Source organism: Heptranchias perlo, chromosome 8, assembly GCF_035084215.1.
Source record: "Heptranchias perlo isolate sHepPer1 chromosome 8, sHepPer1.hap1, whole genome shotgun sequence".
Taxonomy (NCBI): domain Eukaryota; kingdom Metazoa; phylum Chordata; class Chondrichthyes; order Hexanchiformes; family Hexanchidae; genus Heptranchias; species Heptranchias perlo.
Window position 1 is genome coordinate 7,082,851 of NC_090332.1, and position 22,685 is coordinate 7,105,535.

Sequence of the window (22,685 nt, forward strand, 5' to 3'; positions counted from 1 at the left end):
ACTTCAGTTACGTGGATAGACTGAAGAAGCTAGGGCTGCTCTCCTTAGAGCAGACAAGGATAAGAGGAGATTTGATAGAAGTATTCAAAATCATGACGGGTTTAGATAAAGTAAATAAAGAGAAACTGTTCCCATTGGCGGAAGGGTCGAGAACCAGAGCACACAGATTTAAGGTAATTGGCAAAACTACCAAAGGTGACATAAGGAAAATCTTTTTTATGCAGTGAGCAGTCATGATCTGGAATGCGCTGCCTGAAAGGGTGGTGGAAGCAGATTCATTTGTGGCTTTCAAAAAGGAATTGGATAAATATTTGAAGGTAAAAAAATTTGCAGGGCCACAGGGAAAGAGCGGGGGAATGGGACTAACTGGATTGCTCTTGCAAAAAGCCGACATGGGCTCGATGGGCCGAATGGCTGCCTCCTGTGCTGTAACCGTTCTATATATGCAGTACATGGAAGGAGGCTGAGGCTTGCTAAGTACAAACTTGATTATTGGGCTATGAGTTTCCAGAACAGTTGTCCTATTTATTTGGCCATATGATTTTCGTGTTTAGGGTATTATGTGCCAACCTGGTGTAGGCAATGCACAAAAATCAGCTTGTCAAATTCATTGCATTGTATGTCTGTTGTTATTTATTTGGATGCAGAATCTTACTCTTTCAGATGGACGTGAAACCACTGATGGTTTCTTCATTTTCTTTTGTTAATTTCTCTTAGCTAATGGAGTTGCTGACTCCAGTCCACGTAGAGAGTCATCAGAGTTCCCTCGTCTTCCAGATCCCAAAACCATGTACCCAGCGTCTGCAAGACGAAGGGCCCCAAAAAGGGACGCTACACCCGAGAGACCAAAATCTGGGGACATGGTGCCTAGGCCTCGGCCTTCCTTGCCCCGAATCAGAACAGACCCTTGGCGACTTGTGTCTCACTCGATCAGCCAAAATGAGTCCCCAGAAGGTTCAGGAGATGCCACAGCTCCTAGTTTGGACACACTCCTCACTGCTGAGCGTCGACCCAGTTTGCCCTTTGGTGCCTACTCTCTACTCGACATGGACATGGAAGGCCAAAGCCAGGATGGCACAGTACCCCTCTGCAGAAGTGAATCCAAGCCTAGCAGACCAAGTGTCTTTGAACTGGAGAAAGAGTTTCTGTCTTAGCACTCACTGCCTTGGAGACAGGACCATGCAAACATTCCCTTTTTTTATTTGGGAGATTAATTATGTGAATGCAATGAGACCTTATTTGGGAAAAAAAATGTGAACAGAATGTAAATTTTTTTTTAGGTGTTTTATGGCGCTTTTCTACTGTAGGCCCATGGGGTCCTATCTGATCAGAACAGATGAAGAATGTTATCTCACTACTTAGCTCTCTTCGTTAACACCTGACCCTCACCTCCTGGATCTGAGCTGGATTTGATCTTGGGTCTCTGGTACAGAAGGACTGTTTATACTGCACCTAGCTATGGTTCTCATATTTGGGAAAGGAAGTGCATTTTGTTGCTGCCAACCTCGAGATCAATATGCTGCGTGTGAAACTGAAGGATCAGTTTTGCATGTAACCCATGGTACATTGCACTTTGAATATTTTAAACAGCAACAAAATTTAATCTGAGGTCATTACAGCGTGCCCGTTCATATTTAAATTGCAAGTCTAGTTGGGTTTTTTGGGTTGTCTGTCTGAAGAAACTTGATTAGTCTTTTATGCATTGAACCGTTACTGTGGTCTTAAGAACTTTGACACTCTCTCTACGTGTAGTTGACCAGTATATCGACTTGACGTTCTCTTCTAGCTCACGACCTTAATTTTTTTTTCACTCTGGCAGAGTCAAAACAGTTCTATGTAAAGACGGTATCCCTTTTGTCGATGATCGACATAGTTGTCTTCTCAAATGCTAAGATGACCTACCTTGCTCAAAGGTTTATCATGGTAGTCACTATACAAATTCAATTTAAATGTTGCAGTTTTCATTATGTTTGACAAAATGTGCCCCAAGAATCCGGGAGACAGATGAAGCAGCCATATTGCACAGATTATGAATAATTTTTTTAAAAATACATCAGCGAAGCTCCTCACAAATGGCTCGTGAGTAGAGGTTCCGTCGCTGAGCTATGCAGACCAGGGATGTCCCAGGTTTGTTCCCTGTCTGTGCTGATCATAGGCAGAGCAGCAGTTAGGGGTGCTACAACTAACTGTAGCACACCTGGAAGGTAAAATCGACCAGGAATTGCATTTGTGATCACTGTACAAACGACCCTTGCCGTAAGTGTGGCTGTGGAATGAGGACAGGATTGGACCGGAATATAATGACCCTGCAGTCAAATAACCTACCAGCACTGACTGTCAAAGGAATAGCTGAACAGGAGTAGGCCATTCAGCCCCTCGAGCCTGTTCCGCCATTCAGTTAGATCATGGCTGATCTGTATCTTAATTCCATCTACCTGCCTTGGTTCCAGAACCTTTAATACCCATGCCTAACAAAAATCTATCAATCTCTGTCTTGAAATTTTCAGTTGACCCCCAGCCTTAACAGCTTTTTTTGGGGGGGGGGGGGGAGGAAAGAGAGTTCCAGATTCCCACTACCCTTTGTGTGAAGAAATGCTTCCTGACATCACCTCTGAACAGCCTAGCTCTAATTTTAATGTTATGCCCCCTTGTTCTGGACTCTCCCACCAGAGGAAATAGTTTCTCTCTATCTCGAGGCTCACACATGAATTGTGGCAATTTGAGTGAGGTAATGGAGGGGGCCAGGTGCTTGTGAAACTTTACCTCAGTGAGGGAGTGTACGCCTTCAGGAAAGGAGGAGCAAAGATGGAACCAACTGTTGATAAACCAACAAAAGGGATACTGTCTAAAGTTTTGTTGCAGTCATATAATATAAAGTTTGAGCATTAAATAGAACAAACTCTACCATATAGAAAAGGAATTAAAGTACTGAGACATTGCCACTTAGATCTGAAGTCTTAATGTAGAATAAATTCTGAGAACTGTAACTGTTTCTGAAGTGATTTAAGAGGGCTATCATTTAAATGACATGTCTCTGAGATTAATGGCTCACCTTTTAGAAGTGGAATTTCAGAAAATTGTAGCTAAGATTATGTACGTTAAGTATAAGGTCATAAAACTCCACCGCCAAGGGTTTTTTTTAAAACTGCAACTTTACTTTTGAAAGATACAGTAAAAGCCACTCAAACACCGGAATTCGTTGATGAAGTTCAGCTGTTTTTACAGTGTCGTCTCAATTTTTTTTTGAGAAAGGAATGGCTATGAAGGCTTACGTGAAAAGTTTGTAGAGTGTGAATCGTTTCACCTTTTGGTTTCTACTTATCCACCTTCTTATTAACTTATTCAATTCTTCCAGGCTGCAAGAATCCACTAAAAAGACTTATTTTCTAAATCAAAACACAATGGCATATACAAAATATTCTGCTGCTAGTTCTCAACATATGTGACAAGCCTTCTCAAAAAGTTAGCCTGTGTGTAAAATGTAGTCCGTATGCTGAAGATATTTTTACAAGTCTACTGACCAGTTTGAACACTGATTTCTTTCGTACTGTATAGCTATCATAGATTTGACTGACTGTATTTAATTTGTTCTGACTTGTAACCCAATGCTCTCCAGATGCATCCTAGTACCCAATTTGCCTTATTGATTATTGCTTTACACAAACTTGATGCTTTCAGGGTACAATCAACTATCACTCCCAAGTCCTTTTAAAGCTGCAATGCCTCACAAAGTTATATGGTTTGTTCAGTATGAATGTTATTTAAAGAAAATTGTTCTGTTGGCACATTTTGAAAATGTTTCTAATTTTCTTTTTTTTTGTACATGGGTATTGCACAATCAAGAGCTGAGTTACAAGTAAATATTACATTCCACTGTATTGAACAAAGGTATATCCTTAGTTTTCAGTGTCAAATGCAGCAAAATTTTGCTACATCATTTTGCTTTTTAGTACTGGACAAGTAAAATCATAAAAAGCAGCCTGTAGGGCATTGTAGCTTTCAAATGTCTGTAATTCTTCTTATACTAATGTTTCTTTGTTGAGGTTGGGATTTTTACTGAATGTTGGTAAGTTAATAGGCATTTTACATCACAGCAGCACAACCAGTGGGTCCCGCGCAGTCAACATCACTACCAAAAGCAAATTTACCGATCTACGTTCATTTTCTTTTGCCTCCCGATCTGCCTCTGTTACTCCTGAGCTCCTTGTACAGCCCTGTAGATGTGCTGAGCTGATTCGGTCTGCCAGCATGCTTAGGCCATGCTCGGTGCCAGACTTCCGGGCAAGATGTAGGGTTCAGCAGCTGTCAGTGCCAGCAGTAGGAAACCCCCCCCTCCCGATTGCCCAGAACAACGAGCTTTTATTTCAGGAGCTGACCTGCATGAGGCCATTTCCACTTTACCATATAAATAGCGTAAGTAGGTCCCTTTTTCTGAGACCTGAACTTGGCGTTCATACCACGGTAAAAGCTGTTCTGGATGTATGTGGGGACACTCCAGCCATTTGTGTTAATAAAATGAAATGATGGTATTACGGCAGTGGAGTTTGAGTTCCTCATGTTTGAAATGAGTCATAAAGGGTATAGTTCCTCATAAGTTAAACGAGAAAGGGAACAGTGGAGCACTTTGTGCCCCTGCTGATTGTATCTGTTTTTGAAAGAATCATTTTGTTTTAAATTATACCTTTCTGTACTTGTACCAGCGGCCAGTAATAATCAGGGAAATGCAAGAGGATCCAGTGATGATTCAGAGTTCTCTAAGTGTGAATTTTTTTCTATCAGAGAATGTCATTTTTTATTTTAAATAGTCCAATAATACTAAACTTTAATGTAGAAAATGGAACTGTTTCACATTCTTATCTGTAATCCAGTTGATTCATCTTGCCAGTGTTATTGTGTACTTTAAAACTAGCTAAGCTTTTTGAATAACAGGTTGTTGATGGCGTATCATCATCTTTTACCTCTGTTCAAATACAATCTTAATTTTTTTTAAAGCATTAATTACTTTACATTCAAAGAGACTGATTCTGACTCTTGCTACTCGAAATCATACAATATATTTGTGCTATGATTTTTTTCAGTAAAATAAGAATGCATACGACCACTATGTAAATCATCTGTCAAAGGTCTTTTCACTTGAAGATGCTGCTTTATATATTTGTTTAGTTGTATTTTTACTGCAGTTTGAGACTTTGAATAATATTTATGTAAAATCTTAGGTATTAAATAAGAACTTGTTTTATATTTTGCCAGTGTATTTTGCCAAGCGGGCTTGGTCCATGCTGAGCCCAACAAAAGCTAATGGGAGTCCCTTTTGAGAAGCTCAGCATCAGAGTATGTGTATAGCCCATTTTGTTCCCCTCGTCAAATGTATCTTTTTTGGTATGAAAGCCCTTTCTAAAAAATATCCTTATTTTGATTTCATAATTAATCGTGTCTTGACTGAACAAAAAAATTGCAGAAACAAATTCTGTTGACCAGTGTAGCCTAAACATAAACCATGACGACTAGGGCTTGTTAATCACTGATCAGTGCAACTATAGAAATTGGGTGATGTGAAATCTCTTCATTTACTCATAATGTACGCCGTCAATCATAGGAGTAGGCCGTTCAACCCCTTGAGCCTGTTCCACCATTTAATTAGATCACGGCTGATCTGTACCTCAACTCCATTTACCTGCTGTTGATCCATGTCCCTTGATTAAAACCCATATAAAATACCTAGTAAAAATCGGTGGATCTCGGCCTTAAAAATTTCGATTGACCCCCAGCATCTGCAGCCTTTTGCAGAAGAGAGTTCCACATTTCCACTACCCTTTGGGTGAAAAGCTTCCTGATTTCACTCCTGAATGGCCTAGCTCTAATTTTAAGATTGTGCCCCCTTGTTCCATCATTTAATGTTAATTATCTGAATCTGACCAAGTGTAAACTATACAATAAATAGATCAGTACCATCCATTTTAAATCTCTTTCCTAGGTAATGAATCTAATTTTAATGAAAGTATTCTTAATTCAACAATGATCATATAAATTATTTAATTTTTAAAAAAAAAATCCATATTATGGGATTCTCCCAGCAGTGCCTGATAACTTTGAGTGCACGTGTAGACATTGGGTGAGAACACAATTGGGCTTGACTGTAGTACCCTCTGGTTAACCAATCTGCCAAAACTTGCTGAGTAAGCTCACATATGCAAGGTACCAGAGGGCAGCTAGTACCCATGGAGCTATACCCCAGGAAGAGTCCGTGCCTTCAAGAGAGATGGGGAGGAGATTTACTGAGTTTTTTTTAACATTTTATTCCTTTTCTTTTCCCCCCTTTTAAAATTAAATCTATTTTGCCCTCATCAAGGCCTGGGCATTAGTCCAGACTATCAACAATTGCATTATCCAATCATCCTCAACTAAAATCCACCATCATAATGAGGGTGGCCTTCAGCCAAGTCAGTATTCAGTTGGGATGATTAGTATCTGGTGTTCTAGGGGTGGTTACATTGGTGAGAAATGCTGGAAAGTTTTGGTGTGGCCAATAATTTCAAGCCAAAACAAAAAAAAAGGATGTCCTGCAGTGTCCTACTGCCAAAGGGAGTGAAAATTCCACTTGATTACAATGTCCTTTTGATGTAATGCCTATGCACAAGCTAGAACAAATCTAGCTACAACATATTCTCTCTCTTGTGGATATGAGACTTCTGTTTCCCCTCCCCAATTTCAGGGTGGAATTCTCCATCTTAAAAGTTATCTTCCTCCACTCTAGAAATCTGACAATGAAAAAGCAAATAATACAAGAACGTGGCTCACTGTTTTAAAAATTTAAGATAACTCCATAAAGTCAGCCTGTTTCCCTATAAAATGAGTTATGTTTGAATGTATCTGTTTTCAACAGGACAGAGAAATTGAAGATTGTATTGCTGTTGAGGTCACTCACGAAATGCATATTTTTAACTAAGTTATTACTGGAAACCAGTGCGCTTATGTATTTGGATTTTTAATTTTTTAAAATCTATTATTAAGAGTTTACAATGGTGTCCTGAGTATGGAACAAGACAGTCTGATAATGCTCCATACAGTACAATACACCTCATACCTTAAGAAAGTAACTGGCATTCCTATTTTGAATTAAATACAGTGATATGAAACATTTTCAAACAGCCTGAATTAAAACTGATTAATATGGGCTTTTTGATCCCTATTTTGTTATCTCCTGCCTTTCAGATTAGACGCTTCTACCCCCCATTCTCTTTTCTCCTCCTCCCCCCCCCCCCCCCCAACACACACACACAAAAATGCTGCTATACAACTTGAGATAGGCAGTCTGATTTCTAAACTAGTGCTAATACTGTTCTTAAGTAGAAGTTAGAAGGTGTGCGACAGCAATTTTAGAGTGAGTTACTGACTCTTTTGGTAAGATTCCAATACCTTTTTTTTTTCTCCCTCCCAACATCATGGGAAATCCCAAGCACCCTTTTGGTTTCTCCCCTTGTAGCCAGATACGGTTGACAGCCATGTGGGTAACATTAGGAACAATCCTGCGTCCTTCCACTGTATGGGGGGAGCCTTTTGTCGCCCATGAACATAAAGTCAGAGTGAGGAAATATCATTTGGCCCATTGACCCCACTTTGACCAGAGTCCATGTATTTTATCATGGCCACTTTTTTTTTGTCACCACTACCTTTGATCACCTACTTCAAAGGACGTCATTCCCCTACCCCCCTATGGGGCGGGGGGGAATCGGGCGTTAATATCTAAACCTCAATTTCCCTCCCTCCCTTCTCAAGGTTGAATTTGAGTAAAATAAATTATTTTAAATGCTAAGAGACTTTAAAGCAATTCAGTATTAACCACGAGTTTTTTTTCAAACAAAAAAAATGTTGCAAACTGCTTGAATAGATGTTTGGGTGTTACTCCTCCCTGATGCTGGGCTGATGTATAACTACATTGTTTCTGTGCCTTAAAATCTATTTTGCATTAAATACAGTGGGTCAGAACGAAAAGCCCATTGATGTTTGTAATTGATTGAAAAGGATACTGTATTGGGTGAAGCTTTGATTACCGCATGTTACCGCTCATAGATAATAGACCAAATATTAGAATGTACCATTGTATTGAAGGACCTTATATCCCTCTGCCATATTGCTGTGTGCATACCCTGATTGACTTAGACTGTAAGAGTTAAACTGATTGCACATTCCAAAATATATAGTTATTTAAAGTTGCTAAAATACTGCAAAAGTATTTGGGTTAAACAGCCTACAAGATTTGTATTGTAATTCATAACGGTTTCACTTGCTGGGTTTCTGCATTGCAATACAGAGTTGCACGCACCTCAGTGTGGCCAAGGTGCCCATGTATTTTTTTGTCTTAAAGGGAAGGTATTTAAATGGTGGTGGGAGTATTCCTTTGAGTGGATTGTGTAAACTGAATTGTTGGCACAGATGGGATGGATGTAATTGGACAGTATACTCTGCTTGTCAGTTTTACTTGTATCGCAGGCTGGTGGTGTTCACATCCCAGTTTGTATCACGGGTGCTGTTTGGAATCAAATATTAACACTGTTACAGTACAAATCTATAATCGGATGTGTGTACTACTGAATATTTTTCTGTAGCTATAAATTGTTTTTGTGTTTTGTATTTTAAGTTGTAGTTGACACCCACGGTACTGTTGAGGAAAATCACTGCATCACTTTCTGGAAAAGAGGTTATTTGTATGAGATAATTGTGCTGTACAGAGAATTCTGGCACTTTTTTTGGCCAACACCAGATGCATATCAGTTTTAATAAAACCCCAGTTTTTCAGTAAGCTGTTTATAGTTTATTTTATTGCTATATAATTAGTTTTCTTACCATGGTTCTATGGAGGAAGATATTGAGCTATGGGGAGAGCGTGGAATTTGTTTTAAATTGCTGAACAAAGAACCGACACGACACAATGGGTGAATGGCCTCTATGTGCTGTAAAGTTTTATGGGTATGATAAATGAGGCACGGTTGGTTTAGAATAAAAGTCTTTTTTTTAACAAAAACACAGTACTTGGAGTTTGGTATTTTCTTTTAGTGAGGACAGGATAAGACGTGGCTGTGATGTCCTCCACAATTGGATGGCTGCTAGTACTCCTCATCAAGGCCTCTAAGGGTTCAGTTTAAGCTGTGGCTCAATTGGTAGCACTCTTGTCTCCAGAGTCAAAATTTTGGGATCAAACCCCACTCCAGAGAGTTGAGCATGTACTCTAGGCTGACACTCCGGTGCGATACTGCACTGTCGGACGAGACGTTAAACCGAAGCCCCATCTGCCCCATCAGGCAAATGTAAAAGATTGCACCCCACTATGCACTTTATACCATAGTAGGATTCAACACCTTAGGGAATGGGAGATTTTTTTTTGCACTGAGTTTATGTCAAGAGGGGTATAAATATTTTGATATAAAAGCAGCCAAATTACACTGATTTGGCCACTCCACCTCCAGCAACACCATAAAAGTAGGTTTGATGCTGAAGCACTGCCTCAAGTACAAAAGCTGCATCTGACAGTGCCCTGGAAACTACATTACAGAACAGAGCTTGCTTATTCCTTGGCATCTGCTGGCTTCTCTTGGTTTGCTCAATGTGATGGTTAGACTATTTAATCACATTTACCTTGGTAAAATGGGCCACAAGCACAAACCACTTCAATTTGATCTAAAATGGTAGTCTTAATAGCAAGGTTGCAATTTGGTACTGAACTTGCAGTGTAATGTATTTGAATTACTTCCCATCATCAACACCTCCTCCTAAATAGGTATGTGGACTTTTACTTCCTTTGCTTACAGGTTTCTGGGATGGAAACAGTATATGGAAGTTAACTCACCTTCAAAGTCAGCTCCAGATTGTATCTTTAAGTATCATGTGCTAATATCACCTTCCTAAAAGTCAACCTATAAGCATTCATTGGGGAGATACACCAGCCCTGCTGGATTTTCTTAAACTCCCATTTCTCTGGACTAAATGAACTGTTCCTGTTGTAATTGATAATTCAGTCTAGATTCCTGAATCATACTGATACAGCTTAGTGTCCCTCATCAGTATCCATGGTACTAGCTTAAAATAAAGATAGTCTGGTACTTATATTAAATTAATTCTGCAGATTTATAGTTGTGGCAAGCATTTATTGCTAATCACTAGTTGCCTTCAAGAAGATGGAGCCTTCTCATTAAACTACTGCAGCCCATAGGCTTGGCGAGGCAGGGACTGATTAGGAACAGTCAGCATGGTTTTGTGAGAGGAAAATCATGTCTCACTAATTTGATTGAGTTTTTTTGAAGGGGTAACTAAGAAGGTAGATGTGGTCTACATGGACTTTAGCAAAGCCTTTGACAAGGTACCGCATGGTAGGTTGTTACATAAGGTTAAATCTCACAGGATCCAAGGTGAGGTAGCCAATTGGATACAAAATTGGATTGACGACAGAAGATGGTTGTGTTTCAAACTGGAGGCCTGTGACCAGCGGTGTGCCTCAGGGATCGGTGCTGGGGCCGCTGTTATTTATATTAATGATTTGGATGAGAATTTAGGAGGCATGGTTAATAAGTTTGCAGATGACACCAAGATTGGTGGCATTGTGGACAGTGAAGAAGGTTATCTAGGATTGCAACGGGATCTTGATAAATTGGGCCGATGAAGTTTAATTTAGATAAATGTGAGGTAATGCATTTTGGTAGATCGAATCGGGCCAGGACCTACTCCGTTAATGGTAGGGCGTTGGGGAGAGTTATAGAACAAAGATCTAGGAGTACAGGTTCATAGCTCCTTGAAAGTGGAGTCACAGGTGGATAGGGTGGTGAAGGCGGCATTCAGCATGCTTGGTTTCATTGGTCAGAACATTGAATACAGGAGTTAGGATGTCTTGTTGAAGTTGTACAAGACATTAGTAAGGCCACACTTGGAATACTGTGTACAGTTCTGGTCACCCTATTATAGAAAGGATATTATTAAACTAGAAAGAGTGCAGTAAAGATTTACTAGGATGCTACCGGGACTTGATGGTTTGACTTATAGGGAGAGGTTGGATAGACTGAGACTTTTTTCCCCTGGAGAGTAGGAGGTTAAGGGGTGATCTTATAGAAGTCTATAAAATAATGAGGGGGCATAGATAAGGTAGATAGTCAAAATCTTTTCCCAAAGGTAGGGGAGTCTATAACAAGGGGGCATAGATTTAAGGGGAGAGATACAAAAGGGTCCAGAGGGGCAATTTTTTCACTCAGGGTGGTGAGTGTCTGGAACGAGCTGCCAGAGGCAGGTACAATTTTGTCTTTTAAAAAGCATTTGGACAGTTACATGGGTATAGAGGGATATGGTCCAAGTGCAGGCAATTGGGACTAGCTTAGTGGTATAAACTGGGCGACATGGACACGCAGTACATGGAGAGAGTAGTATCTAAATGGAATGATGCTCAGCAGTATCAAAAATGCACTTATTTGCCTGCATCTTTCCTAGAACAGGAAGCTAGCAGCAGGGTGGGAAGAGGCTATGTCCTGCTGCAGTGTGGCTTGGTTACTCCTTTACATGTCTCACAGCTATCCTGGGCTGGAAACAACATTTTTGCACAGTATTTCACCTCATGGTCTTAAAGAATCTTTTATTCCAAAAGGAAATTTTTCCTAGAATTTTCACTAGAAAGACCACCTGATTACAAATCAATTTACCTCAGTTTGCAAATTGGGAAAGAATACTTTAGCACTTCATGGTGCACTTGTACCTAGAGGCTCCCCCCAAAAAAGTGTAGCCTTAGCCATCCATTTGGATTGCAATACTTCATCTTTGGAATATTCTCACAGTAAATGTCACACCTCTACACACTGTTAGTAATGCTAATACAGAAAAGCAAGTGTTTTCTCAGGAATTACTTCATTCCTCCCAAGTTTGAGTTGAGTTGTAGACTTTGAGGTAAACCATTCCACCTTACTGTTACCAAAATAAAAGTTTACTTCAGGATATCAGTTACAGTGCTATTCACAATAAGAGGTGCACTGGTGTAAGAGGTTATTACAGTAGTGCTGGATTGAGCAGTTAAATTATTCTCCAATAAAAAAAACAAGAGGTAAATAAACTTCCTTTATGAGCAATGATTGCCTTAAAGTACAAAAGATCTGTGACTGAATACTGACACTAGGGTTTCGTTCAAACTGAATTGTAGACACTTTTTTCTCCTTTGTCCATTTGAACTGTTAAAAACAAATCAGCAATACAAATTGATTTTTCTTTCCAACTGGGTTAGGTCTTGAGGTAGTGAAAATGGTGATGGGGGCAGGGGAGGGAAGAAGTTAAAGCAGTGACATAAGTGTCAGGGGGGAAGCACACTGGTATAAGTGCAATTGATGCCCTCCTTTAGTCTAGGATACAAATACTATAAATAAACCCAATGACAGCATGCACCTTGTGTCTGAACTAGATCAAATCAATTATTAGTACTGTACAAGCTAATAGCAGAAAGGCTCCAAACTACTGCATTTTGCAACTGAGAACCATGAGTAGACTAACCAGGACCTAAAGAGGCAGCAGATCACAGGCTGCTCTATAGCATGCTCCAATGCTATATCTCCATTGACTCACTGTTCTTCACCATGCCCTTTGCACCCAACAGGTACTCAAGTTACAAGCCACTTGTGGGTTGGTGGAAGGGTGAAGGCACTATCCTAAGTTTAGACTTTAGAAGATATTAAGGCCTCCACTGGATGACATTTACAAATGGCATGAAAGCAACTGCCATCATTGCTCTAAAACAGGCACAACTTGTAGACTACAGGACATGTCAGCACTATTCTGGGACTTGTTAAAGTATGCCAACTGCAAGATAGATCTGCCAAACTGAAGCTATTAAATGTGGGCATTGTTTGAAGGGAAGTGTACCACTTAACTGTGCATGACACTGGAGACAGCAATACAAATCTGGCCAGATGGAGAAGTGCCATTGTATCCACTCCTGAAATTTGACTTTGGCAGGAATGCAAACAGGTGGTAGCCAATCAGCAGCCTGTTATGCCCCACCCAACTTTTCTTTCTGAAGCCTGTTTTGCTCTACAGCAAAAGTTGAATGTCACCCACTGTAATTTCATGGCTTAAAAAAGGGGTCTGACAATCAAGCTCTGCTTTCCAAAGCTTGGTGATTATTTCATCGGTGCTACTGCCTCTTCCTTAGTCCATGTACATCCATCACTGCTCTAGTAAACTCTTAACTCAATCTGTTGGTAATTTACTAAACAAAAAGTGCAAATTTTATAGTGGTTTGATTAAATGAAATGTCAAGTGTCCACCACAAATTCATTGGAAAAAAGTTTGCTTTTCACCTTCCAAAAGACTAGGCAACTTTTTGGACTTTGTAGCACTTTAGGAACTACTTCTGTGCAGTACAGACTGACATGAGGCAAGAGATAGATACTCTGAAATGCAATCAGGAAAAGTCTCTCGCCAGGCTCCAACCTCCTTGAATTCCCTAGGAACCTGAACAGCCTGCACCAAACATCTCCTGGGATGCATAGGACATGTAGAGGAAGCCATCAGAATCCTTGAAATCTTGGTCCAACTCAGCAATAGTAGTACACATATTTACTAGACTTCTGTTCTTCACCACAAGGTAAAAAGCTTGATTAGATGACAGAGCCAACCGGTTCCTGAGGAAAGGGCAAACATTAGTAAGAAAACTACATTGTGTACCTCAATCATATCCAAATCCAATGGGATATGGATTTTTAATATACCAAACAAGTAGACCCCAGGAGTAGTATTATAGAATGTACAACACAGAAATAGGCCATTTGGCCCAACTGGTCTATGCCAGTGTTTATTCTTCACACATGTCTTCATCGAACCCCTTCTCATTTATCTAGCTTTCCCTTAAATACATCTATGCGATCTGCCTCAACTACTCCATGTGGTAGCAAGTTCTACATTCTAGGTAAAGACATTTCTCCTGAATTCCCTATTGGACTTATTGATGACTATCTTATATTTGAGCCCTAGTTTTAGTCTACATCTACCCTATCAAACCCTTTCATAATTTTAAAGACCTCACCCAGGTCTAGAAAAAAAAGCCCCAGCCTATCTTTCCCAGATTAGAACCTCAGTTCTGGCATCAACCTTGTAATTTTTTTTGTACCATCTCCCGTGCCTCTATATCCTGTTTATTATAGCTATTTTTCTGCTAGCCTCACCAGTTGGTAGGAGGCTGACAGAGTTCAATCGCTATAGCCAATAGCCACACCTACTCCTGCACAAAAAAAACAGGATGTCAACATTGGAAGCAATGTCGATACAGCAGCGAGTTATCAAGAAAGACAAATAGGATGAATACCATTTCATTGTAGTCCAACACTGGACAGGGCATTTAAAGAGCTGTACCACATGCACAACAGGGTCTGATCACATTTACAAATGGTCATTTTGCACATGTATGAACACCTTGCATTTATATAGCACTTTTAACAGTAAAATGTCCCAAGGCACTTCACAGGAGCATTAAACAAAATTTGACACCAAGCCACAAGGAGATTAGGACAGGTGACCAAAAGCTTGGTCAAAGAAGTCAGTTTTAAGGAGAGGGGCAGAGAGGTTTAGGGAGGGAATGTCAGAGCTTAGGGCCTAGGCAGCTGAAGGCACAGCCACCAATCAGGGATGTGCAAGAGGCCAGAATTGGAGGAGCACAGAGATCTGAAAGGGTTGTAGGAGGTTACAGAGATAGGGAGGGGCAAGGCCATGGAGGGATTTGAAAACAAGGGTGAGCATTCCCAGACCAGGAGCCATATAGATTAGCAAGCAAAGGGGTGATGGGTGAACAGGGCTTGGTGAAAGTTAGAATACAAGCAGTAGAGCTCAAGTTTATGGAGGGTGAACGATGGGAGGCTGACCAGGAGAGCATTGGAATAACATATAAACCCCCATTTCACAACACACATACAAATCCACTGTTGGCAAAACCAGTAACTAGATGTTGACCAATCTATTTATTAGGCCTGAATGCAACGTTTTATTCGTGGCCTGGTCAATGATACCTGATGATGGTAACGAAATGGCTCATGATCACATCTTGAGGAACCAGGAATTTGGTTTTGTCCAGTGAAGGCAAATACAGCTCGCCGGGATACCGTTCCACAATAACCTGCAGAAAGAAACGAGTATCTTTATCGAAAGAGCGAGAGATTGAGAGAGGGATTGAGTCAATCGCCTTTGGAGGAGATCCAGGCCAATTCTTACCGGTGTTTTATGTGGGTATTTGGATCGAATGAGCGCAGACTCCTCCTTTCTTGCAGCTATGATAGATGGGGGGGAAAAATTAACAGTTCAAGCTCCCAGAGCAAGTGTGTCTCCTCTTCCACAATAAAGACAAGTTAAGGTGTTGGTAGCTTAGCACAGGATCACTCACCAAAGGTTTTTCTGTGTTTGAAGCGCTGAGCTCCGTGTGTCCGGTGCACCACCGCCATACTCCACACTCCAGTTTTTCCAACCTACCCCTACCTCGTTCCGGCCAGCACCTGGAACGTTAATGAAAGTGCTGGGTAGGTGGTGAACTCCGGACCGGATTAACCCGTGTTCCAGGAATGAACTGCTAGGCAGATCTCCAACAGCATCTGAGCAGCCAACAGACGCTCAATATATAAGCCAATGATTGATACGTGTTAATTCCAATCGACTTCCGTCCAATTATAATGACTGAAACTGGCATAGCAACATTTTTTTTAAACAGGTTTAAGACAAAGCAGGATGGCAAAGTTCTTTATTCAGCTTTTTTCCCCCCTTTTATTTTAGACCCCCCTTTTATAAGGGTGTGTTCGTGTGCAGACAACCAATAAACCCAAAATAAATGTCAAATAATAATTTTATTACAACGATCCAGGATGCACTCCAGCCCCTGCGGTGCCCACCGGTCGCGGAAAGCCTCGAGCGTACCGGCAGACACCGCGTGCTCCCTCTCCAGGGCCACCCGGGCGCGGAGAACGCCGCGGAAGAGAGGCAGACCGTCGGAGCGACCGCCCCCGCGGGCCGCGTCTAACCTGGACCTGTGGATAGCCACCCAGGAGCAGGCCTACGAGGACGTCCACCGACCTGCCCGCCCCACCCCATCCCATCCCACCCTCACCGGGCAGCCAAAGATCAGGAGCGTGGGACTGAAATGCAGCCAGAACTTGAGGAGCAGCCCCCTTAAATAGTGGAACAGGGGCTGCAGCCTCCCACACCCTGTGAATGAAAGGATGGCAAAGTTGACCTTTTGCTCCAAGGAACATGCATTGAATTGGCGAGACTATAAGCTGAAAGTCGAAAGTTTTTTTTTACTTGTGGCTCCGCTGATGACCTCGTAGATAAAGTCACCGTTTGATGCAAAATTAAGGCCACACTGTTGGTAGTTTGTGCTGATTGCAAGTTCACAAGATAATTACAGAGGAGTTAAGTCAATTGGCCTTTTTTGTTGCCCCAGTGTCACCAAACAGAAACATAAAATCAATGTGACATGTGCCCTTAGGCACCATTAATATAATAAATAAACAAAAAAAATCTAATTAAATAATATGCTTGATAAGCAACAGAAAAAACACCAATTAAATTATGATTTTGTGGTTGATGTAGAGATCAGAGAGTAGGGATAAAGGGGTCATTTTCAGGCTGTCAGGCTGTAACTAGTGAGGCTTCAGCTATTTACAATCTACATTAATGGCTTAGATGAAGGGACCGAGTGTAATGTATCCAAGTTTGCTGACGATACAAAGCCAGGTGGGAAAGTAAGCTGTGAGGAGGACACAAAGAGTCTGCAAAGGGATATAGACAGGTTAACTGAGTGGGCAAGAAGGTGGCAGATGGAGTATAATGTGGGGAAATGTGAAGTTATTCACTTTGGTAGGAAAAACAGAAAAAGAGAGTATTTTTTAAATGGTGAGAAACTATTGGTGTTCAGAGAGACTTGGGTGTCCTCGTACAAGAAACACAAAAAGTTAGCATACAGGTACAGCATACAATTAGGAAAGCAAATGGAATGTTGGCTTTTATTGCAAGGGGGTTGGAGTACAAAAGTAAGGCAGTCTTATTACATCTTTCCTAAAGTGCGGTGCCCAGAACTGGACACAATATTCCAGTTGTGGTCGAACCAGTGTTTTATAAAGGTTCATCACAACTTCCATACTTTTGTACTCTATACCTCTATTTATAAAGCCCAGGATCCCACATGCTTTTTTAACTGCTTTCTCAACCTGCCCTGCCACCTTCAACGATTTGTGCACATATACCCCAGATCTCTCTGTTCCTGTACCCCTTTTAGAGTTGTGCCCTCTAGTTTATATTGCCTCTCCTCGTTCGTCCTCCTGAAATGTATTACTTCGAGATAGACAGATTTTTGGACTCTAGGGGAATCAAGGGATAATGGGATCAGGCGGGAAAGTGGAGTTGAGGTCTACAAGGTCACTTCTTCGACGCCTCCTTTGAAGGCCGAAAAGCCCAAGCATCTCCAATCTTTCCTCATACCTCAGACCTCTAACACTAGGGATCAGACTTGTGACCCTTGCCTCCAATGTTTGAATGTCTTCCTTGTGTCTCGGTGCTCAGAACCGGCCAGAGCACTGTACAGTTTGATCGTAACTTGCTATGACTCGTATTCTACTGTTTGGGGTATGTGGTCCAACATTCCATTGAGTTACCTGTGGCTCGGTTGGTAGCATTCTCACCTCTGAAGTGAGTAGGTTGTGGGTTCATAGTCCCATTCCAGAGATTTGAGCATGTAATTAGGGGAGTGCTGCACTGTCAGAGGTGCCGTCTTTCGGATGAGATGTTAAACTGAGGTCCTGTCTGCCCTCTTAGGTGGACGTAAAAGATCCCATGGTATTGTTTGAAGAAGAGCAGGGGAGTTCTTCCTGGAGTCCTGGCCAAATTTATCCCTCAACCAACATCACTAAAAAAACAAATTATCTGGTCATTATCTCATTGCTGATTGTGGGATCTTGCTGTGTGGAATTCGGCTGCTGCATTTTCTACATTACAACAGTGACTACACTTCAAAATTACTTCATTGGTTTTGAAGTGCTTTGGGATGTCCTGGGGTTGTGAAAGGCGCTAAATAAATGCAAGTCTTTCCTTCTTCTTTATTGGATTTGTTAATTGCTGCTCTCCATTAGTTAGAATCATAGAAAATTTATGGCACAGAAGGAGGCCATTCGGCCCATCGTGTCCGCGCCAGCTGAAAATGAGCCACCCAGCCTAATCCCACTTTCCAGCACTTGGTCCGTAGCCTTGTAGGTCGCTTGTTGGACATGTTGGATCTACTAAGACACCATCTCTTTCAACTTCATCCTTAGCTATTACCACACCATTCATGGAGTAAGTGTGTTGTCCATTTTTCCTCCTTTGTGCATTTGTTGGTATTAAATATCATCTGCCATTGTTCCACCCACTTACATATGTTGACCAACTCATTTTGTAGTTCTTGAGCTAATTCCACAGCCCCTCCTAGTTTAGAATCTGCTTCAAATTTGACCAGTTTGCACTGAGTTTCTGAGTCCAAGTCATTTTATGTCAATTTGATACAGTAGTGGTCCCAACGCTGATCCCTGGAGCAATCCACTTGGTACTTCCTTCACCCCTACATAACTCCTCTAACAGGTACCCATTGCTTTCTACCCTACAGCCAGTTTCTTATCCATACCCAAGGTTTATCCTGAACCCCACAGCTTTGAGCTTAGGGGTAGAAATTGATCCTCGTCGTGTCCGTTTTCTGGGGGCAAAAATGACCAATCTCACAGGGTTATGCCCTGTACCCCAAGGACACCTGAAATACGTCCGAAGCGATATTGACCTCCCAGGTGGTTGTCTTAAACAGGCATTAGGCCCCTTGAAAATGTTAATGAGGGACCCAAAACCTATTTAAGGACCTTTCAGTGTAACTACTTACACCTCCAACGCATTGTCCACTTCTGTGCAACCTCGCCTCCACTTCAGTTGAAACTCCCAACCGTACTCTCATTACCAGATTCAACATCTCCCACAGTCTCCTCGCCAGCTTCAACTCATCTAAAACTGCTGCCCTCATCCTGTCTTGCACAAGGTCTCGCCCGCCCATCACTACTATCTCTAGAGACACATGGACCGACTTGTTTATATGACAGCACTGCCTCCAAAGGCACGGCCACTAGGCTTCACTTATTTCCACAGCAGGTCCTCAGTTCCTAAAGAGAAAGAGAGAGAGAGAGACGGAGCATTATTCACTGATGGATAAAATCTATGATGCCGAATGTGGGAGTCGACTTCAGTTTCCACCTCCCGAGTCGCCATCCGTCACCAAAGCAGATTATTTGGAGCCTGATGTCTCCATCGATCTTGTGCCTGTTTAGTGATCGGGGCCTTTTGATGTTTAGATGGTTCAGAAGGATCTTGGCAAACGTATTCCCAGAAACAGTTCCAGGAATGACAGTTTCCGCAGTCACTCTTACTTCTGTACAATGTGACAACGGGGCATCCGATAACTCCAGGGGAATCAGCTTTTCATCTGATCGGCTCAAAGGTTCATAGAAGTGTTTTTGCATAGGCGGCACCACCATACAACAACAACTCGCATTTATATAGCGCCTTTAACGTAGTAAAATGTCCTCAAGGCGCTTCACAGGAGCGATTATCAAACAAAATTTGACAACGAGCCACATAAGGAGATATTAGGACAGCTGACCAAAAGCTTGGTCTAAGAGATAGATTTTAAGGAGCTTGTTAAAGGAGGAGAGAGAGGCGGAGTGGTTTAGGGAGGGAATTCCAGAGCTTGGGGCGTAGGTAGCTGAAGGCACGGCCGCCAATGGTGGAGCGATGGGAAATCGGGGATGCACAAGAGGCCGGAATACTTGTGTATACATAAGCTGAGCTAGCTGATCTCAGCTGGGGTAATGGTAGGAACGGTATAATTGGCCTCAGTAACCTGGGGTTGGGAGGGAAAATTGACCAAGTTCCCCCCGTCCTACTCACTATCCAACAACAACTGTTTGGCCTCAATTGTGATGCCCCCTTACCCCCGCATTCAAATAATGTGCCGACCCACACTAACACATGAATAGTCACTGAGGCGAGGCATTGGTGCCTAACTGGTGTCCGTGGAACTATAACCTGGCAAGCAGTTAGTGTCTTCCCAAGCGTCTTGGGATGTTTTACAACCTTAAAGGCGCTATATAAATGCAAGTTGTTGTTCAGGGGAAGAGGAAGGGGAGCAATTGGATGAGAAAAACACAGAAAAATAAAAGTAAATGTTAACATGGGGTGCTTCGAAGGTGACACGTTTTAAATATGATATTTTTTAAAAGGTGAAATAACAGGGATCCACCAGGTGGCAGTATAACACCATCTTGCTTTAGGATCAGGGCTGTGTTTATTCAGGAAGAGGTTAGAGCAATAATAATAACCCAGCATGGAGATGGCCCTATAACATTATGGGGCCAAATCAGCGACCCATGCTGCTATCTGGCGAGGTTTTTCTCTGCAGTGGAGCAAAATTACTCGTTGTATGTGCAGGGGGAGACAGACACTATTTTCACAGTTAAATGAAGGTTCAGCATCTAGTCCCATTCTACTGTGGGATAAGTGTAAGGTTTACCCATGAGGTAGAATTTAATATTTCACCAACAAAAGAAATTACAAGTTAGAAACAGGGTCCCGGATGGGTCAGCGAGTTTATCCGGTGAGTTTTTTTTTTGGTCACCTAGGTGTCTGTCACGCATCAGCCCTGAGAAATCACAGACTGGCAAGAGCCGAGACTTAGGGGCTCCCAAGAGTGCATAGGGGTATCGTGGAGTTTAACTGGCTGTAACCATGCTGCTTGCCAGCTTCCTGATGCCTTCCCTAAACCTCTCCTCACTCCACATCTCTCTTGTCCTTTAAGATGCTCCTTAAAACCTAATCTGTGACCAAGATGGTCCTAATACCTCCTAATGTGGTTCAGTGTAAATTTTTGTCTGATTACGCTCCAGTTTATCTCTGTAGCTCCCACCAACGAGCTGGTCAGTTTGGTCACTCATCAACAGCGTCCCAGAATACTGTGGACCTGTCTGTCTCAGGTATCGGAATACATGGTCTGCCATGGAGGTGGGACTCTGTTCCAAACTTACGTTGCCCACCATGTCATTTTGGAATCAACTCAAGGCCAAAGAGACCCTGGTGAGTGGCACTGCCGTACAGCTGTAGAGAAGATTTTTCCACTTGTGGGGGAGACCAAGACTATAATATAAGATAGTCGCTAATAAATCCAATAGGAAATTCAGGAGAAATTTCTTTACCCAGAGAGCGGTTAGAATGTGGAACTTATTACCACATGGAGTAGTTGAGGCGAATAGCACAGATACATTTAAGGGGAAGCTAGATAAACACATGAGAGAGAAAGGAATGGAAGGTTATGCTGATAGGGAGGGAGGAGGCTCATGTGGAGCATAAACACCAGCATAGACCTGTTGGGCTGAATAGCCAGTTTCTGTGCTGTAAATTCTATGTAGAGACAGGGGATTAGAAGTCCCAGGTTCAATCCCCAGTCTGTGCTAAGTAAACAGTAATTTACTTTAGAGCTTCATCAGTAGACAACAAAACAGAGTTCTAACAAATAAATTCTTATACTACAGAAATCATGAGACAATACTATTCACTAAATACACACTCAAGGACTTTTAATTTATTTATTTAACTATTCATATACATAGCTATATATACATATCTATGAATGTATTAAACAAATTGATTTTGAATGTAGTGTTAAGCCCTAGCACTCGCCCCTGCAGTAAATGCATGCATTCAATACCAGTTCTGATTGTCCACTGCAATACACTGGGCACCACTCCAAGTGTGTTAGCAGGAGGTGCCAATTTCTATCAATGATTGTGCAGGGAGCTGGCACTGGGCAATGTTATATAGAACGAGGACAAGCAAGCACAGAACAGATTCCGACCAAGGAGAGCGTTGCTGATTGTGACTCCGATCTGTAGCCTCCCTCCTGTTCCAATCCAAGTCACGGTGTTAGTCGCAGCTCAGTGGTAGCACTCTCGCCTCTGAGTCAGAAGATTGTGCTGCATGTGTCTATGATACAGGCTAGGAGGTCCCCCGAGTAGAATTTAGTGCCGAGTTAGCTGATCTCAGCCAGGGCAGAAATAAGGGTACTACAATTACTGCAGGCGAATGTAAAAGATCCCACAGCACTATTTTGAAGAAGAGCCAGGGAATTCTCCCGGTGTCCTGGCCGATATTTATCCTTTAACCAATATCAGTAAAAAAAACAGATGATCTGATCATCACCTCATTGCAGTTTGTGGGAGCTTGCTGTCCGTAAATTGGCTGCCGCGCAGTTCCTACATTCCCACACTTCAAGAAATACTTCATTGGCTGTAAAGCACTTTGGGACCTCTGGGGTTGTGAAAGATGCTATAGAAATGTAAGTCATTCTTTCTTTTCTTTCATTGAACCATACAGTAATGTGAGCCCATGGATCCAATTATTTTAGCTCAGAGAAGGACTAACATTGCAGGGATATTGAGTTCGAAGGGGCAGTAGCTGACCTGACAGCTTATTTGGTGAAAGTGGCTGTTAACTGAGTTGGAGGGTCCCAGGTTCAAAGCCGGTCTGCGCTGAGTTATCTGGAGGGTCAAAATCAGCCACCGTTCTACCCGGTACCTCCTGCTGAAAAGTGTTGGGAAACAGGTGAGGACTGTCAGAGGGTCGGC

General features: G+C 41.9%; 2 protein-coding genes across 2 annotated transcripts in view; one reads left to right on the plus strand and one right to left on the minus strand.

Moving 5' to 3' along the window:
- LOC137324371 (mitogen-activated protein kinase kinase kinase 21-like) overlaps nucleotides 1–8,800 on the plus strand; it is an 87,429-nt gene extending 78,629 nt beyond the window's left edge. The window contains exon 10 of the mRNA XM_067988587.1: nucleotides 718–8,800. Within this exon, the coding sequence (XP_067844688.1) occupies nucleotides 718–1,154 (437 nt within the window). The 3' untranslated portion in view covers nucleotides 1,155–8,800. The remainder of the gene's footprint in view (nucleotides 1–717) is intronic.
- Nucleotides 8,801–11,372: 2,572 nt separating this feature from the next.
- Nucleotides 11,373–15,580, minus strand: LOC137324372 (microtubule-associated proteins 1A/1B light chain 3C-like). The gene is made up of 4 exons (XM_067988588.1): nucleotides 15,392–15,580; nucleotides 15,223–15,278; nucleotides 15,021–15,127; nucleotides 11,373–13,643 (listed from the first exon to the last, which is right to left on the minus strand). The coding sequence occupies exons 1-4, from the start codon at nucleotides 15,447–15,449 to the stop codon at nucleotides 13,466–13,468; spliced, it is 399 nt and encodes a 132-aa protein (XP_067844689.1). The 5' UTR covers nucleotides 15,450–15,580; the 3' UTR covers nucleotides 11,373–13,465.
- Nucleotides 15,581–22,685: the final 7,105 nt, after the last annotated feature.

Excerpts from the sequence above, each read along its gene's own strand:
- LOC137324372 (XM_067988588.1), bottom strand. The coding sequence starts at position 15,449 with ATGGCGGTGGTGCACCGGACACACGGAGCTCAGCGCTTCAAACACAGA. Across the intron at positions 15,279-15,391 it reads CAAACACAGAAAAACCTTTG|CTGCAAGAAAGGAGGAGTCT; the intron begins GTGAGTGATCCT and ends CATCTATCATAG. Across the intron at positions 13,644-15,020 it reads CATTTCGTTACCATCATCAG|GAACCGGTTGGCTCTGTCAT; the intron begins GTATCATTGACC and ends CCCTTTCCTCAG.